The sequence below is a fragment of the Colias eurytheme genome, chromosome 30, assembly GCF_061535395.1.
Source record: "Colias eurytheme isolate Ceu_HAF_F1 chromosome 30, ilColEury1 Martin Lab GWU primary, whole genome shotgun sequence".
Taxonomy (NCBI): domain Eukaryota; kingdom Metazoa; phylum Arthropoda; class Insecta; order Lepidoptera; family Pieridae; genus Colias; species Colias eurytheme.
This window is the reverse complement of record NC_143009.1, coordinates 5,077,653-5,098,152: the sequence shown is the minus strand read 5'-3', so window position 1 is coordinate 5,098,152 and position 20,500 is coordinate 5,077,653. Positions and strand designations below refer to the sequence as shown.

Genomic DNA, 20,500 nt, shown 5'->3' with positions numbered 1-20,500 from the left:
TCAGTCTTGCGGCAGCAGGCGCGCGAGGCGGTCGAGCCGCGCCAGCCGCGCGAGCCGCCACAGCGCGGCGCACACGCGCGCCCACACCGCGCGGAGCGCGCGCGAGCGACGGAACAGGAAGCGCCACGCGAGCAGCGCCAGCGTCACCTGCACCAGCGTGTGCACTATGTGCAGCCTGCGGGAGAACAGTGCTATCACTACATAGTATAAAACAAAGTCGCTTTCTCTGACCTTATGTCCCTTTGTATGCTTAAATCTTTAAAACTACGCAAAGGATTTTGATGCGGATTTTTTCAATAGATAGCGTGATTCAAGAGGAAGGTTTAAGTATATAATTTATTAGGTTTTAGACAAAGCGGGCGGAAAGCTAGTATCGGTATATGAACCAAAGCAACACTAATATTAGCAGAAAGAAAAGCAAAACATTTTATAATAATAAACTTATAGGCCGTAATATTTTATTAACTTAATTTTGCAATCAAATTGATGAATCGATTAAACGAATAAAAAATAATATGCGTATTTTAATCAACTACCCACACACATTTTCACACTACTACGCACATATTATATCTCTCCATTCACACGCACTCTCACATATAGCTACTTACTACACTACCAAAAACACACACATACCTCTCCAATACGCACACACACGTACACTATACTACCCCCTCCCCCCTCCCCATACTTACCTTCTCAAAACACGCCTACTCTTCGGCAACGTCTCGGGACTCTCTTTAAACAAGAAGCATCGTATTCCCAAAACGTAGGACTCGATATACTTGTCCCAATCTATGGCGCTGACATCGAAGTCGAACGCACTCACACACCCCTCCCCTATACACACACGAATACGCTCACCCAAACACACTTCCCCCCCTTTCCCCTATTTCCCCGCCTTTTTTCCCATACCTACCTTCTCAAAACACGCCTACTCTTCGGCAACGTCTCGGGACTCTCTTTAAACAAGAAGCACCGTATCCCAAGCACGTAGGATTCAATATACTTGTCCCAATCTATGGCGCTGACATCGAAGTCGAACGATTCTCGATCGCGCGGTGCGAGCGAAGCGCACAACTCCCGCACGTTGCCGTCCGCGAACGCCCATTGGCGGGTCGTGAAGTATTCGAGACAGGCTGAGGCTTTTTCCAGCTTGTTTTGGACGCGGATCATGCTGAAATTGGGGAATTAATCATAAGATAGATGACAAGAATGTGTACAGATTCAACGCACACAGAAATATTTCAATTTTATTACAAATTATTACAATATACAATTTTTTATTCTATTATTATTGTGTCATTAAGGAAGGTGGACCCCAAAATACAGGCTGTCCTAGTTTGGGGTTCAAATGTTTGTACCTAACCCACAAATTGTTCAATTAATGATTTTTATTATTTTATTATTTATTTATTCATGTAAAAGTATAAGGCTACTAAAACAATTTGTACATGCCAAGTTACTGGGCAACCTGTATTTAGGAGAAACAGCTAGAAAGAAAGAAAGAAAAGAAGAAAGAAGGAACGCACTGACACAGATACACAGACACAGACACACAGACACACAGCCATATATGTACACAACATATATAAATACACTGCACATATATATACAGGATGACTGGTAATTCGACGTGATCCTTCAAAGGGGTTATACTAGAGGTCATTTGCAACAAATTAAGTCTGCTAACTAGGAAACATCAAAAATGGATGGTTATTGAGCTATGACCCTTTTCTTTTTGAGGTGATGCAAGTTTGGGCATCGAGATATATGTACTGTTTTAGGCAAGTTTTTTTTGAAACTGATCGCTCATTCTTCGGCTTTCAAAAAAATATCAATTGAATGTTAACAGTGTAGTAGTTTTTTCATAATTAATTGTTTTTGGTAAAAAGGCAGAAAATTTTCATATCAAAATCCGTCATAGCTCAATAACCATCCATTTTTGACCCCTGGTTAACTGGACTTAATTTGTTGCAAATGACCTCTAGTATAACCTCTTTGAAGGATCACGTCGAATTACCAGTCATCCTGTATATATATGTGCAGTGTATTTATATATGTTGTGTACATATATGGCTGTGTGTCTGTGTGTCTGTGTGTCTGTGTCTGTGTATCTGTGTCAGTGCGCACACTCACGTGGGCTTCCTGCCGGCGGCGGTGGCGAGCGCGTCGAGCGCGGCGGCGGGCGCGCGGTGCTGCAGCAGCGACAGTACCGAGTGCTTCAGCCGGTTGTGTGTCTGTGTGTCTGTGTCTGTGTATCTGTGTCAGTGCGCACACTCACGTGGGCTTCCTGCCGGCGGCGGTGGCGAGCGCGTCGAGCGCGGCGGCGGGCGCGCGGTGCTGCAGCAGCGACAGTACCGAGTGCTTCAGCCGGTTGTGTGTCTGTGTGTCTGTGTCTGTGTATCTGTGTCAGTGCGCACACTCACGTGGGCTTCCTGCCGGCGGCGGTGGCGAGCGCGTCGAGCGCGGCGGCGGGCGCGCGGTGCTGCAGCAGCGACAGTACCGAGTGCTTCAGCCGGTTGTGTGTCTGTGTGTCTGTGTCTGTGTATCTGTGTCAGTGCGCACACTCACGTGGGCTTCCTGCCGGCGGCGGTGGCGAGCGCGTCGAGCGCGGCGGCGGGCGCGCGGTGCTGCAGCAGCGACAGTACCGAGTGCTTCAGCCGGTTGTGTGTCTGTGTGTCTGTGTCTGTGTATCTGTGTCAGTGCGCACACTCACGTGGGCTTCCTGCCGGCGGCGGTGGCGAGCGCGTCGAGCGCGGCGGCGGGCGCGCGGTGCTGCAGCAGCGACAGTACCGAGTGCTTCAGCCGGTTGTGTGTCTGTGTGTCTGTGTCTGTGTATCTGTGTCAGTGCGCACACTCACGTGGGCTTCCTGCCGGCGGCGGTGGCGAGCGCGTCGAGCGCGGCGGCGGGCGCGCGGTGCTGCAGCAGCGACAGTACCGAGTGCTTCAGCCGGTTGTGTGTCTGTGTGTCTGTGTCTGTGTATCTGTGTCAGTGCGCACACTCACGTGGGCTTCCTGCCGGCGGCGGTGGCGAGCGCGTCGAGCGCGGCGGCGGGCGCGCGGTGCTGCAGCAGCGACAGTACCGAGTGCTTCAGCCGGTTGTGTGTCTGTGTGTCTGTGTCTGTGTATCTGTGTCAGTGCGCACACTCACGTGGGCTTCCTGCCGGCGGCGGTGGCGAGCGCGTCGAGCGCGGCGGCGGGCGCGCGGTGCTGCAGCAGCGACAGTACCGAGTGCTTCAGCCGGTTACTTGTTATGTCGCCGTCCGGGTACCAGAATAGGTCGCCTACACGTTAAATAAATAAATAAATATTTCAGGACAATTTTCACACACGGCACGATCTGATCCCATACTAAGCTTTCGCTTGTGTTTTGAAAACCAGATGGCTGATAAACATACATATTATATAATTTTAAATAAATTTTACAAACATTTGTTCATCACACAAATATTTGCCCCGGGTGGGAATCGAACCCACGACCTCTGGCTTGGAAGGCAGGGTCACTACCAACCAAGCCAACCGATCAGTCAAAATAATGTCATTGTAGGATGATGTTCAACTTTAACTTTGACTTTGGCATTAATTTTGACTTTGACTTTTACCAGAAATGGTAGCGTGGCGGTTAAAAACACTTTATATCAACTTTTAATTTGATTTATACCCAGATTTTTACTTCTACATCATCTGCTGGTCCCTTGCCCGTCAGGGTACCAGAAATGGTAGCTTGGCGGTTAAAACGAGTCATAGATGGGTTGCTATCAACAATTTATTACTCCGACTTTAACTTTGACTTTAATTTAAACTTTCACTTTGACTTTGGCTTAAACACAAAATCAAACTTTGACTTCATCTTTTCGTTATATTACTACCATGGCTACGAACATGCATTAAAGGATGCAATTTTTAACATTTAACTTTGACATAAATATATTATACTTTCACTTTGACTTTGGTTTAAACACAAAATTTAACTTTGACTTTAACTCATCATGACATGATATAGTTAATAATTATTTGTAATGCTGTCGTGGTCAAATGAAAATAAAACTTTTCCATGTAATTGATAGGTCTTTTAAGATCAATTTTAGCGTTATATGTTATTAATTATTTATAAATGGATGGAATTACTTTTATTAAAAATATTTTACGATTAGAAAACACAAAACTTCAAACTAGGTTTTTGCTCAACCCAAGCAATGTCGGGATGAGCAACTAGTATACAATAAAAAAAAAAATCACTCACTGAAGGGATGTTTTCTCATATATTTGAAGCAGGTCCGTACAAAATGACTCCACGTGATCGGATTCTGTTGGCCCGTGCAACAGTTGTAAACTACTACGCCTTCACCTCTGGAAAATACATGAAAATAAGTTGAATATAGGTTATTTTTATGACCAAAATATTTTTGTATTTTATAGTTTTATTAATAATTGTTTCAAAAATTATATGTACAATAAAGGTACATGTCAAAAATCAAAACGAGGCCGGGTTGAATAAGTAATATATTGACCACAATAAGAATATTCATTCACAAAGGCTTAAATAAATTGAGGATACTTGAGTCAAACACTGAATGAAGATCGTCTGGGCATAAGATATATAATCACGATGCTTCGACTTTTTGTTACTTTTAATATTTTCAAATATTTCATCTACCTTTTAACTTAAAACTACATATATTTTACCTTCGTTATTTCAATATCATAAGATGCATGGCCCATGATAGAAAAGGAAATCTATCTATGGCGCGTGATAAATAAATAGATAATTTGTTTGATACATACTATTGAACCCATATCCCCCCCCCCCCCTCTCCCCACTCACCGCTTCAAATGCGTCCGCCACGCGCACACAATCATCAGATTGATCACAGTGTCCACCGGCACGAGGTCCGCGACACGAGACCCCGAGCCGAGCATGGTGCGGAACAGCCCCTTGCCCACGGCCGCTATGATGCCGTTGGGGCCGTTCCAGTTGTCCACCCAGCCCTTGACGGGCTCCTTGAGGGAGGATAGCACTGGAAACCGGTTTAGAATACTATTAATAATATAACACCACGTAAGCCTTCCAAAGATCCGGGTACCGTCCTTCTGGTGGTACCCGAGTATTATGGAGAAGAGAAACATAACAAATAAAAAAAAAATAACAAACATACAGGTGAAGCTAATAAAAATCGTGTAAAAAGACGTGTGTCACTCGGAGACTGCCGCGGTAAAGCTATTGCATGCTATGCCTTCAAGCCACACCTCCGCGCCCGTCCCCGTGGGGAGCGTGAGGTTTTTTCGTTACGGAATTTCTCGATTCGGTCCCCGCGCTCAAGGCCCGCGATAGAAGCTATGCATGCTTAATTAATAATTTATTCATTTATTCAAGCAATCAGGACTCATTTTTTGTTAGTAAAAATTATAAATAAATTAAAAATTATTTTAGTAAAAATAATACAATTTATTATGACTACTAGGAATCCACTCCACGACTACAATACTATCAATGAAGCAGACAGTTTGCATTAATTGTGTATAAATATATATATTTATATTTTAACGGAGTTTAAACGCGATTTATTCATTACTAGCAGTGCTTCGCGGTTTCATCCGCGTGGCTTCGCTCCTGTTGGTCTTAGCGTAATGATATATAGCCTATAGCCTTCCTCGATAAATGGGCTATCTAACACCGAAAGAATTTTTCAAATCGGACAAATAGTTCCTGAGAATAGCGCATTCAAACAAACAAACTATGTAGTGATTTAGTAGTTTTATTTGGGTTAAAATAGTGTTTATTTATACATTGTTACATGATTTATCTGTCAATAAATTAGTTGTTCACACAACCGTTACGTTATTTAATTGAATTTCCAGTTAATTTAATCAAAAATTACTAAAATACATATTATTATATTTAACCAAGATTATCATTTTATTTGGTTTTCACGTTATTCTAAACTGTTCTGACTTTAAGTTTTACCTTAACTAACCTTACATCTTAATTTTTACTCTTACTCTTAATATATCTTTCACTTTACACTTTAACCTCACAACTTATCCCTCCACTTTCACTTTACACTTACACTTTACACTGTACTCACCAATAGACGGCCTCACGATCGCCACAGGCAGGTTGCCACACTCGCGTATCAACATGTCTTCCGCTAACGCTTTCGTGAACGTGTATGTGTTCGGTCTGTCACCTGAAAGTGTACAAGAAAATTGTTTTATTTTTTTGCATTTTTTAAAGTGAAACTTTTATTACATCGTCTCAAACTTTTTGGTCTGTGTAGCGCATGTCGCGTGTATCGCGGCTGCCGAGTAGGTACACCTACTCGGCAGCCGACCGTCACGCGACATGCGCTACACAAAGCAGTGTTCGGAACCGTTCGAACAGTTTCACTTTTACCGTGGTTTCATAAAACCACACAACATTTTTTTTTTCATTTCATTTTTTCCTTGCGTCATGCAGAAGTCTTTTAATGAAATTAATTTAGATTGAATGTTGAAGGAGCATACGCATGCTCCTACAACGGTAATTTCTTTTTCGTACCAATCCATACTAATATTATAAATGCGAAAGTAACTCTGTTTGTCTGTCTGTTACTCAATCACGCCTTCTACTGAACCAATTTGCATGAAATTTGGTATAGAGATATTTTGATACCCGAGAAAGGACATAGGCCACTTTTTATTGCGAAATATGTGCCACGGGCGAAGCCGGGGCGGACCGCTAGTATAAATAATACGCATTTATTTATTTATTTATTTAAGTAACACCACATCATACATTATATAAAGTTTTATAAAAATACATATTGAACATAATTATTATCTATAATATATGACAATCACGGTGTACATAAATTGAGCTATGACAAAACTTTTACACTAACATCTAAAACATGGTTTAAAAAAAAGTCACATGAAACATGATGCGTTGTTTTAAAATATTGAAGCAGATTAAAAATAATAGTAAGATAAAAAAAAAGATAAAATAAGACACTATTTCTTAATACTGTGGGTACGTAAATAATTGAAAACAATTCTTTTAAATTGGGATAGCTGGCTACCGAATACATCAAGACCCGTGATGGTACTGTTGAGTTTGTTGTATTCCTTAAGAATTCGAATGAGAGGAGCCTGTGCACCCAAATTAGTTTTGACAAGAGGAATATGGAAGATTCTGTTTATTCGTGTCCTTGGAAATGAATGAGGTACTTGAATATCTTCGATTATGTAAAGATATCATGTTGAATTTGTTAAGACGCTGTTCGTATGGCTGTCTATGAGAGAAACCACTACTTATAAACGCTAGGTGCCTTGTAAAGGTTCTTTGAATACTCTCAATGCGTTGTGAGTGAACTGTATAAAGTGGATTCCATATAAGGCTACCATATTCGAGATGACTGCGCACTAAGGCATTATACAAAATTGTTTTAGTTTTTACACCAAAGCAACCCGTGTTTCGCTTGAGAAATCCTAACATCTGGGCAGCTTTAGTGACTGATTTGTTTATTTGAGAAATAAATGTTAACTTTTTATCGATGGTCAAACCGAGATCGCGAATTTCGCTAACTTCTTTTAAAGGTGCGCCGTCAAGCTCGTACATGGCAGCAAGTGGTTTTTTCTTCCTGGTATACCTTATATGAAAACACTTAGATGCATTGAGAGACATACCATTTACAAGACACCACTCTTTAATTTTATTGAGATCGTTTTGAACAAGAATGGTGTCAGAAGGTGAGTTTACAGTTCGTCGTCGTCGTCAGTATCGTTCACGAATATGAGAAAAAGCAGGGGTCCTAGGTGAGAGCCCTGAGGGACACCGGTTTGCGCAACGTATGATGATACAAAATTTGTATATGTATACAAAATTTCAGCTCAATCGGTTACCGGGAAGTGAATCAAAGTTACTTGCTACATTTCAATTTAGTCATCGAGTACAGACAAAAATGCTCATAAAATAAAAACTACTGGGCCTATCCGCAAAAAATTTAAAAATTTTATGGGACCAATTCGACACCATCCCGCATCGAACAAAAAAAGAATCACGTAAATCGGTTCAGAAACCTTGGAGTAATCGGTGTACTTACATACATTAAAAAAATATATATATACCGGCCGAATTGATAACCTCCTCCTTTTTTTGAAGTCGGTTAAAAACTCTAATCGCACGGTGAGCTTAATTTTCATAAAAAGCTCTAATCGCACGGAAAGCTTAATTTTCACAAAAAGCTCTAATCGCACGGAAAGCTTAATATTCACAAAAAGCTCTATTCGCACGGAGAGCTTAATTTTCACAAAAAGCTCTAATCACACGGAAAGCTTAATTTTCACAAGAAGCTCTAATCACACAGAGCTTAATTTTCACAAGAAGCTCTAATCACACGGAAAGCTTAATTTTCACAAAAAGCTCTAATCGCACGGAGAGCTTAATTTTCACAAAAAGATCTATTCGCACGGAAAGCTAAATTTTCACAAAAAATCTCTAATCGCATGGAGAGCTTAATTTTCATAAAAAGCTCTAATCGCACGGAAAGCTTAATATTCACAAAAAGCTCTATTCGCACGGAGAGCTTAATTTTCACAAAAAGCTCTAATCACACGGAAAGCTTAATTTTCACAAGAAGCTCTAATCAAACAGAGCTTAATTTTCACAAGAAGCTCTAATCACACGGAGAGCTTAATTTTCATTAAAGGCTCTAATGGCACGGAGAGCTTAATTTTCATTAAAGGCTCTAATCGCACGGAGAGCTTAATTTTCACAAAAAGCTCTAATCGCATGGAGAGCTTAATTTTCACAAAAAGCTCAATTCGCACGGAAAGCTAAATTTTCACAAAAAAGCTCTAATCGCACGGAGAGCTTAATTTTCACAAAAAACTCATCACACGGAGAGCTTAATTTTCACAAAAAGCTCTCATCGCACGGAGAGCTCAATTTTCACAAAAAGCTCTAATCGCATGGAGAGCTTAATTTTCACAAAAAAGCTCTAATCGCACGGAGAGCTTATTTTTCACAAAAAACTCTCATCGCACGAAGAGCTTAATTTTCACAAAAAGCTCTAATCGCACGGAGAGCTTAATTTTCACAAAAGCTCTAATCGCACGGAGAGCTTAATTTTCATTAAAGGCTCTAATCGCACGGAGAGCTTAATTTTCACAAGAAGCTCTAATCACACGGAGAGCTTAATTTTCATAAAAAGCTCTAATCGCACGGAAAGCTTAATATTCACTAATAAAAATAACTGCGTTAAAAACAACCGACTTCAAAAACGGAAAAGTAAGAAATAAAAAAGATTTGATATTATTATTTACTACATATTATTATTTATATGTGCTATTTATTAAAAAGGTTTGATGCCGGTGCACGGGCTTAATTCGTCACCGACTTCAAACCTATTTAATAAATAGCACATCCATACTAATATTATAAATGCGAAAGTAACTCTGTCTAAATTTGGTATAGAGATATTTTGATACCCGAGAAAGGACATAGGCCACTTTTTATTGCGAAATATGTACCACAGGCGAAGCCGGGGCGGACCGCTAGTTTTAATATAAGAAATCGGTGGTAAGGATAAAAAAATAAGTAATAACGATTCGAAAGTGCTTCTAAAAGAAGCCCAATTGAGTAAATAAATGTTTGAGTTTGAGTTTCTGTTGCTGTTTCTATAGGTATCTGTATTAGTTTCTATACCTGTATCTGTCAATATCTATGTCTATTTGTCTCATACTGTTTATCTCTATGTCTGTTTCTATTTCTGTGTGTGTGTTTCTCTGTAACATCTGTGTGTGTATGTGTGTGTGTGTATGTGTGTATGTATGTCTGTGACTCACCAACAAGGTCCGGCGTGATCCTATCGACCAGTTCATCAGGTAAGGTCTGCACCAACGTGACCACGTGTTCCGGGTGCGCGGGGGGAGGGTACACCATCTCTTCTACGGACTCCTTTTCGCAGTTGCAGTATGCTGTCGATACGTGAACTAACGCCTGTTGAGAGGAATGAGAGGGTATACATAAATAAATAAATATTATAGGACATTATTACACAAATCGACCTAGTCCCACAGTAAGCTCAATTAAGGCTTGTGTTGTGGGTACTAGGCGACGATAAATATAATATTTAATAAATACATATATAGATAACACCCAGACCCAAGAACAAATAATTGAGTTCATCACACAAATATTTGCCCTGACCGGGGATCGAACCCGGTACCGTCGGCTCAGTAGGCAGTTACTTTACCTGTTACTACTGCGCCAACCACGTCGTCGAATAAAGAAACGAACGTCAAAATAACGAGATCCTTGATAACATCAACGGTAAATTAAAATCTTATAATAATCCCTACTAATATACTAATATTATAAATGCGAAAGTAACTCTGTCTGTTAATTAATATTTAGTTTTTATATTATAGCATTTAAACTATTAAATATTAATTAATATTTAGTTTTTATATAGCATTCAAATGATTTATAACAATGGAGAAAATTTTCCCTGACATGACAAAAATACTCAATTTCAGATCCTGCCCCATTATATAAATTATTGCATAGCTTATTATATTATTGCACAGCTTCTCCCCACGGGAACGGGCGCGGAGGTGTGGCTTGAAGGCATAGCATGCAATAGCTTTACCGCGGCAGTCCCCGAGTGACACACGTCCTTTTGACGTGACAACGTCTTATAATTCGATAGAGCCGGCTGCACGCACGAAAAAACATGACTCATGCGGCGTTACCTCGCTCTGAGGCGTTCCATGTAAAGTGCAAGCGAGAGCGCGGAACGAGCGACAAAGAAGCACAATCGGACGTTGTCACGTTCAACTATCGTCAGTAAACCGACTTTACAGACAACCAATTTTGTTTGTTTGTTCGTTTGTTTCCCCGACTCACCTCCAGCGCCAGCATGCGGTGGCACAGCTGCACGAGCTGCTGCGTGCCGAGCATGTTGATGGTGACCGACAGTTTTAGCTTCTCGTCGAACTTCACTGTGGCTGCCGAGTGGAATACTACGGATACCTGGAAATTTTCGTGTAAAAATGTTATTAAATCTATTTTATTATACTGAACTACATAGAATTTAAGTTCGTATTAAATAATAAATGTTAAAAATGTTAACCCATTGAGCCCCGAACGGCCCGATCGGTCCACGACACAATAGATTTTCTATTGTGTCTGTGATTCCGGGGCCTGAGTTATAAAATCTGTTTTGTTAGAATTTGAGTTCAAATTAAATAAGAATGTGTAATTTTGTTATTGAAATTTGAATATTTTAAACATATTGTGATTTTATAGTTCAGTACCTAACAATTTTTTCGTAAGTAAGTATGTAAGAAATTTTCGTTAAAATTCTTCTGATATATTTTATATATTAATTATTTTAACAACCGAAATCCATACTAATATTATAAATGCGAAAGTAACTCTGTCTGTCTGTCTGTTACTCAATCACGCCTAAACTACTGAACCGATTTGCATGAAATTTGGTATGGAGATATTTTGATACCCGAGAAAGGACATAGGCTACTTTTTATTGCGAAATATGTACCACGGTCGAAGCCGGGGCGGACCACTAGTAATTAATAAATGATCAAATCTACAACATCCTAGATTCTGTTTGTGTATGTGTAAAGGCCTATTCAAACTACAGCGGTAACCGCTACCGCCGTGGGTAGCGGTATCCCGATGGCACGCGATTAAATCTCTTACACAGTATATTATAGAGACTCTAATCGCGTACATCTGAGTACGGTAGCGATCAACCGACCGCTGTAGTTTGAATAGGCCTTTATTCCACAATTTAATAGAGAAAAAGACTAGGTACTAGAAATTAAATAACAAATGTGTAAGACCAACAGAAGCGGAGCAATACGGGTGATACCGCGCGACACTTAGCTTATAGTAAAATATAAAATGCCCTAGTCTATGATTTATTCACACAATTAATCAACATAAATATTGAATTATCTCCTTATATGAAACACATACCTCCCGACACAACATATCCTGGTCAGCATTACTGATTCCCAGTTGTGGCTCAGTGATATCACCCACGATTGGCACTATTTTGTTCAGCTCGTGCGGTCGATCTCTTCTTAACGTTTCGAATAACTGTAACATAAATACGATTGTATTATTTTGTAGTTTTATAGCAAATGATTTATAAATCAAAAGAACAATGATTAATATGTGTCTAGCCTCTTCACCCGGGATATAAATGTCATATTATAATCCGTAAAGATGTTGTTCTTAAATGGCAGAAAATATAAAAAAAACTATCAAGTTGTTTTCAAGTTAAATTGTAACAAACAAACACAAAATATTTCTCTTTTTAATATACTGATATTATAGAGAAGATATATCAGTATATTATAAAGAGAAATATTTTTTTGTATAGATTTCGACAGAGAAGTGACATTCTAGAGCTAATTTTGAACGACTTGCCTAGGCAAATAATTAACAATTGTGCCACAACTTACCGGTGACTGTGTGAGTTCGCTGAGCCGTGATGTAACATCTTGCCCCTTCTTCGGCCGCATCAGTAGGTATATGTTTTTGATTTTTGGACAACTTCGTAGTAATTTTTCTACTAATACCTGAAAAATGTTAAAACAACCATTCAATAACACATAAGTACTTATGTATTTGTTCCTTACACTTATCTTTCTACGATAGATTGTAAGGACGCATTTAATTATCTGTCAAAAATAAGTATTTTTCGATTAGTGTTACGAGAAAACGATACAAGATAATTTAGTAGCTCGCTATTGGATCGCCATAAGTACCTAATATTAATAATTATAGAAATAAAAAGCCACTGACTCAGAAAGCAGTAGCTGTGGCAGACGGCTATGGCATGCATCTTGTGTAATTTATTAGTAAATAAACAAAAAACGGCGCGGCAACGTTGTCAGCCGCTTGTCGTGCGGCGCGGCGTGGCAATGTCGCGTCAACCGCTAGTTATGCGTTCATCGTTCGGAGCGGCAACTTCGCATCATGCGTAGCGGCAATGCCGCGTTATGCGTTTATCGTGCAAAACGATAACGCGGCGTCAGACGCTCGTCGTGGGGCCTAGCACCGTCGCGTATTATGCAAACAATATGCCTTAGAATTTATAACAAAAACTCACTTTTCCCATAAACCCCGTGCCGCCAGTAACAAAAATCGATTTCTCCGCGTAAAAATCGGCAACCGGAACGTAGTCTCGCTGGAAGTGTAGACATGACGCCATCTTATGTATCTTCTCGTGTACGTATCAGTCGACGCTGGGTGGCATGTACGGTGCGTGTGCGTTCGGCGTACGTGTTGAATGCGTTGCGTCAATTTATTTCATGGTTAGGATCTCCCATCTGTAACAAGGGAAATAATAATTGAATAAGTTTCTTATACAATTGGAATGTTTCTTATATTAAAATAATAAAATAACCGCTTTTAACTAAATTATTTATTACAAGCGGTCCGCCCCGGCTTCGCCCGTGGTACATATTTGGCAATAAAAGGTAGCCTATGTTCTTTCTGAGGGTCTAAAGATTATCTGTGCCAAATTTCAGCAACATCGGTCCAGTAGTTTATGAGCCTATTCATTACAATCAAACAAACAAACAAACAAAGTTTTCCTCTTTATAATATTAGTGTAGATATGGATACACATACCAAAATAATAATTTTTACAATTTTTGTCTGTCTTTCTGATGTTCCACCTAATCTCTGGAACGGCTGAACCGAATTTGATGGGACGTAATAGAAGCCGGATATTGAATCTTCAAAACACATGATTAAAAGGTACCATCGCGACCGGTTCAAGCTGATTCTACTCTAATTATTATTGTTTTGTCCGATCCTTGATAAGTGTACAAAGTTTGAATTAAATGTGTCCGTTTAAAGTGGGTCAAAATCGAATTTAAAGGAATCTGTGAAGATAATATAGGCGTGTTCAAATTTAATCAGAATTTGTTTATCATTTAGATGACATCACTGCACTTAAAAAACATGATATACAATACAATAATCGATAAAAATATTAATCATCATACTTCAATGTTGCATTACGACAATATAAATAACTAGCGGTCCGCCCCGGCTTCGCCCGTGGTACATATTTCGCAATAAAAGGTAGCCTATGTTCTTTCTCAGGGTCTAAAGATAATCTGGAAATATTTTTTCAAATCGTACCCAATCGTTCCTGAGAATAGCGCGTTCAAGCAAACAAACTGCTTCAATATTAGTATACCTAGAGAAATTCTATCAACTAAGATTTCAATTTAGATTTTAATTTGCTATGACTAATTTATGAGTCAAACGGATATCAATGTATTGATTAATTTTAATTTTAGATAATTTAGATAATATTTTACAATATCTATGTAAGTATGATTATGCAGATATTTAGGAAAACATAAAAAATTCAACGAATCGTAATAATTGTATTGTTTATCTAGTTGAAGTGAAACTTCTTTATCGGGGTTGGAAAAAAATTTAGTGTAACATTTTTTCGTTACGCGTGACATTTTTCCGTTACGAGACATCTTTTTCTTATCCCTACCACGCGTGATTCCACGTATTTCTGTAAAGCTGCATATACAGGGTGTCCCACTGATGGTATACTAAGCTCAAAGGAGGTTATAGTTTTGCATACGCTGTGTACGTAAAAAATAATGAAAAAATTCCAGATTCATTTTTTTTTCAAATAGATGAATTCTTAAAACTCTATGTGTACACCCATAACAAGCGAGCCGCCCAACTTTGCCACCAGCACGTGAGCTATCGTTTAAGATTATGTTTTCATAGATAAAATGCTCATATAAGAGAAGCGGTATATGCCGGCTGCGCGAAGCTAGAGAAGAAAACATGGATTTTCAGGAAAAATTTAGCAAAAAATTTATCACGTAATTTTTTTTTTAAGTATTTTTTACGTGATCAGTGTATGCAAAACTACAAGTTCCTTCGCGCTTAGTATACCAATAGTGGGACACCCTGTATAGTAAACTAGCGGTCCGCCCCGGCTTCGCCCGTGGTACATGTTTACGTTTTCTCTACATAAGAACCATCCTCGTACTTCAAGGAATATAATAAAAAAAGAATTATCGAAATCGGTTCAGCCGTTCTCGAGTTATGCGCTTACCAACACATTTTGCGATTCATTTTTATATATAAGAAGAAGATTATTGTTTTAAAAATAAGGTCATAAAGAAGTTTCACTTCTTACGTGTGTACACTAGTACACGCACACATTTTTTGTTTAACAATGTTTGTTTTTCTTAAACACCTATACGGCTAGACAGGTTTGAATGAATTGCAATATATTACAAAGATAATTAAATTAAATTAATAACACGCTTCACATTATGAAAGAATTGTATTCTCACTGTAATAAGACGGTAAGTAATTATTATTACACACTAGCGGTCCGCCCCGGCTTCGCCCGTGGTACCTACATGTTTAAACTATCCTATCTCTCAAGTTGGATCGAACTGCACATGGTGTGCGAATTTTGTTTTAGGAATCCATTGAGGACAAACATTGTGACACGAGATTTATATATTATATGTATACTAGCGGTCCGCCCCGGCTTCGCCCGTGGTACATATGAAAAATAGATGTTGGCCGATTCTCAGACTTACCCGATATGCACAGAAAATTTCATGAGAATCGGTCCACCCGTTTCGGAGGAGTATGCGGACTAACATTGTGACACGAGAATTTTATATATAAGATTAAGATTTAAGTACATAAGTTCCGGTTTTATCTTGATACTAGCTGCTCCGCGCGGTTTCACCCCCGTGGCTCCACTCCTGATGGTCGTAACTCGTAGCGTGATGATATATAGCCTTAAGCCTATAACCTTCCTCGATAAATGGGCTATCTAACACCGAAAGAATTTTTCAAATCGAATCAGTAGTTCCCGAGACTAGCGCGTTCAAACAAACAAACAAACAAACAAACTCTTCAGCTTTATAATATTAGTATAGATTAAGTATTTTCGCCAAAAACCGATAAAATAATCGTGGGTTTTTAAACGTTTATCGATATTTTATAATACTTTATCGATTGATGCGATATCTTGGCCTAATTATGAACGTATGCAATATAACAATGTATATCGAAATTCAATTTATTAAACTGGTAATAAAACCGTTTTATAATTAACTAAACTTTCGCGTTGTCTAAATTTAAAATTATATACTAACCCCTTCCTCATTAAATCACTCTATCTATTAAAAAAACCGCATCAAAATCCGTTGCGTAGTTTTTAAGATGCAATAAGCATACATATAGGGACATAGGGACAGAGAAAGCGACTTTGTTTTATACTATGTAGTGAAGCTGAAGAGTTTGTTTGAACGCATTAATCTCAGGAACTTTTGGACCGATTTCAAAAATTCCTTCACTGTTGGGTATGTCCGTGATCCCTGGTAAGCTACTTATGTACCACGAGCGAAGCCGTTCGGACCGCAAGTATATAATACAACGTCTTGTATTGAGCTTATAGCTCTTTCAACCAAAAGTACTAATTTTTAATGTCTGGAAATACGAAATGATTTAGTAGGTACCTAAACCTATTAAAATTTATAATAATATATTTATATATATATTTTCGTGTAAAAACTACAAATTTTACTAGTAATAATATATAATATTTTCGTGTAAAATTTTCATATTTTATGAGCATTTAATTTAATTTATATTTTCCTCCTGTAAGGGTACAAGAATTAATAAGGTTACAATATGATAATATTAAGTAATAATATGTGGTAATATTATGTATAACTACACTTTTTGTTTGCATGTTTGTCCTTTCATTAACCTCTACTCTCCTTATTTTCAGTTAAAAAAGTAACCTACAAATATGAATTATCCTTTAAAAATTGTTACAGTAATTATTGATATTTTCCACGTCGTTTTTTGTATAACAAAAATATACTAAGCACTGAAAAAAATATCTTATGTCACACAGGAATCATGAGGATTACTGTAACTGGTGAACTGTGTACTAAATTTAATTTTTAACCAAGATATTCAATACAATAAACTTCGAAACAATAAAATATTTTTTATTATAAATATAAATGAAGTGACAAAAGAATTAAATTTTAAATTAATGATTAAGTACTAACTAAGATATCATACGACCGCCTCCTTGATACAGTGGTTGACGCGTGAGCGTAACACCGAGGGGTCCTGGGTTCGATTCCCGGTGGAGGTCTGGCAGGACACAGAAGGCTGATCATCTACTTGTCCCTAAAGAAAATCGATCAGTGAAACAGATGCATATGCCCCTTACCCCACTTGGGTACATGGGACTTCACTTCCACTTTTAAGATTGAGTTGTTGATCGATACATGCTATGTTTTTTTTTACAATACATAAAAATTAGTACTCACGAGTAATTTAGGTAATATCCAAAATAATTATTATTTAATATTTATATTGTTCCCTCAATATTGTCAACTACACTTCAAAGAAAGGCACATCGAACTATTTTATGGACATTTTGATATCTTTCGATAAAAATTGATTAGGCGTTGATATTGGTTGACATTTGCTTACATAACCTATATCTGGGTTAATTTGTTTTTTATTTGGAAGAAGTTTGAGGTAGTATTTATTTCTTGAAAATTGGGATGTATGAAATGTTAATTTTTTTTAGTTAATAGATTTCTAGCAATATTTTTGTTTTAAGATTAAATAATAATGAAGTGTTTTGTAATGTTCAAATTAAGTATTTTTATTGTGCTTTGAATTTTGAATAGTATTATTTGTGGATATCGTTTATTTGTTTATGGTACCATGCGTTGTTTGCTTGTTGTTTGCGAATATAATATGAAAAATGAAATAATACAGTACATATCAACAAAAATATCTATGCGCTAAGCCTAAACTTGAAATCTTATTAAAAATTCTCTCTTAAAATCTTATTATGTTTCTGTGTTTTATGTTTCGGTTAACCGGGAACCCATCCAAAAGACGACCGCGCGCAAAGCTGCTTAACCTCGGAATCTCTGAAATTGGATAGTGCCTATTAAAATAACGCAATCCCATCCCACATGTGCTATAATCCCATATTACTTATATTAGGATATGACATTGTTACATCCCACCTTATATTAGACTGTGTCTACTGTTTTAACTTTTAACCGACTTCCAAAATAATAAAGTGTAAATATAATTATTTTGCCAAAAAGCTAAACCACTCCCAAATGATTACAACTGGACAAAATTGAAACGGGACTATTGAAAGACACTAGCTTTCAATTTTGAAGTATCATCAAAATCGATTCACTCAACCGAAAGTTTTGAGTAAATCGGAAAAAAAGTACAGTCGAATTGAGAACCTCCTCCTTTTTAGAAGTCGGTTGAAAACTGAAAAATTCGTTATACATATAAGATAAACTCTTGAAATAATTGTATTGTCACCGATCCTTGATAAGTGTACAAAGTTTGTATTAAATATGCCGTTTAAAGTGGGAAAAAATCGAGTCCAAGGGAGTTGGTTACTTTACATACAAACATACAGGTGACTTTTAAGTAATTTTTGCATCTATTAGCTAGATGCAAAAATTACTTAAAAGTTACCTGTTAATAGTGCTAGGTATTATTCCGCCCGCGGCTTCGCCCGCTTTGTCTTAAACCTAATAAATTATATACTAAAATCTTCCTCTTGAATCACTTTATCTATTAAAAAAACCGCATCAAAATCCGTTGCGTAGTTATAAAGATTTAAGCATACAAAGGGACATAGGGACAGAGAAAGCGACTTTGTTTTATACTATGTAGTGATAGTGATGACTAGCTGTGCCCCGCGCGGCGGTTTTGTCCCGCATTGCTCCGCTCCTGTTGGTCTGTGTGATGACTGATGATATACATTATATATTAATATTATAAATGCGAAAGTAACTCTGTCTGTCTGTCTGTTACTCAATCACGCCTAAACTACTGAACCAATTTGCATGAAATTTGGTATGGAGATATTTTGATACCCGAGAAAGGACATAGGCTACCTTTTATTGCGAAATATGTACCACGGGCGAAGCCGGGGCTGACCACTAGTATATTATATAGCCCTCGATAAATGGGCTATCTAACAGTGAAATAGGTAATTTTTCAATTCCCTTGGTTCCTGAAATTGTGCGTTCAAACTAACAAACAAACTCTACAGCTTTATAATATTAAAAGTAATAGATTTATAAAAAGCGTGTTAATAAAAAGAGATTTCATTTCGTCATGTACCTAAGCGTGTAATTATATTGTACTGTTTTTGTGAGTATAAATAAACATGCATCCTTACAAAATTTTTGTTATGTTACAGTAGGAAAAAATTGGAAGAAAGCTGAATATTTACCGAGCTAAATTATCACTACATAGTATAAAACAAAGTCGTTTTTCTGTCCCTATGTCTATATGTAGTCTTTAAAACTACGCAACGGTTTTTGATGCAGCGGTTTCAGCGGATTCAAGAGGAAGGTTTTAGTATATAATTTATTAGGTTTTAGACAAAGCGGGCGAAGCCGCGGACGGTAAGCTAGTCTTTAATAATAATAATATCTAGTAGGTAACGCTTAAAAGTGTTTATTTGAACGCGCTAACCTCAGGAACTACTGCCTACAGGAGCCGTATTACGACCTCTTATTTCCTGACAGTTTAGGCCGTGAATATTGAACTGACTGGCAAATTCATATTTGTTTATATTTTCTCTGTAAAATTTCTTTCTTTCAAGAGCAATTGTCAAGGTTAAAAATTTTAACTAATCGCGAGCGAAACCGCAGCCTCTAGTTAGTTAATTTTACAATTTATGTGAATGCGTAGGTATAACAAAAAGAACCGACTAAAAAATCGTTGTTTTATATGAAAAACAGCTATAAATTTGTTTTTTTTTACCACCAATCGAAAATCATAATGTTACAGTCTAAGAGTTACAGATTCTTTTTTTATCGTTTTTTTTCTTTGTTTCCGCATTACTCCGAAACGGAGGCCTTTTTTTAAAAATTGTTTTTATTGTTTCGCATTTAAACAAATAAAAAACAATTAGTATCATTTTGTCTATTATTAATAGTTACATCGTTTTATTTTTATCTCTTTTTTGTCAGTTTTTAATTTGTAGATCTATTAATAGTCTGTTTAAATTTTTTAGGGTTCCATGGGTAAATAAAAAAAATCATACATTAGGTATAAACACATGAACGTTCCTTTTTTATCTAATACTTGCATACCGCTCGCGGCTTCAACCGTTTTGTCTAAAACCTAATAAATTATTACTATCTATCTATTAAAAAAACCGCATCAAAATCCGTTGCGTATTTTTGAAGATTTAAGCATACATAGGGACAGAGAAAGCGACTTTATTTTAAACGCGTTTTCAAAGGAAAACCCGCATAGTTCCCGTTCCCGTGGGATTTCCGGGATAAAACCTATCCTATGTGTTAATCCAAGTTACCCTCTATATGAGTGCTAAATTTCATTGTAATCGGTTCAGTAGTTTTTACGTGAAAGAGTAACAAACATCCA

At 37.6% G+C, this 20,500-nt stretch overlaps 1 protein-coding gene across 1 annotated transcript in view; it reads right to left on the bottom strand.

Annotated features, from left to right (window-relative positions):
- Nucleotides 1–20,500, bottom strand: part of LOC149895834 (putative fatty acyl-CoA reductase CG5065) — a 47,461-nt gene continuing 26,961 nt past the window's right edge. The window contains exons 2-12 of the mRNA XM_090118446.1: nt 13,128–13,347; nt 12,478–12,594; nt 11,987–12,109; nt 10,892–11,017; nt 9,829–9,982; nt 6,090–6,191; nt 4,829–5,021; nt 4,247–4,353; nt 3,155–3,287; nt 920–1,177; nt 1–175 (exon numbers count right to left, since the gene is read on the bottom strand). Of these exons, the coding sequence (XP_089974572.1) occupies nt 1–175; nt 920–1,177; nt 3,155–3,287; nt 4,247–4,353; nt 4,829–5,021; nt 6,090–6,191; nt 9,829–9,982; nt 10,892–11,017; nt 11,987–12,109; nt 12,478–12,594; nt 13,128–13,229 (1,590 nt within the window). The 5' untranslated portion in view covers nt 13,230–13,347. The remainder of the gene's footprint in view (nt 176–919; nt 1,178–3,154; nt 3,288–4,246; nt 4,354–4,828; nt 5,022–6,089; nt 6,192–9,828; nt 9,983–10,891; nt 11,018–11,986; nt 12,110–12,477; nt 12,595–13,127; nt 13,348–20,500) is intronic.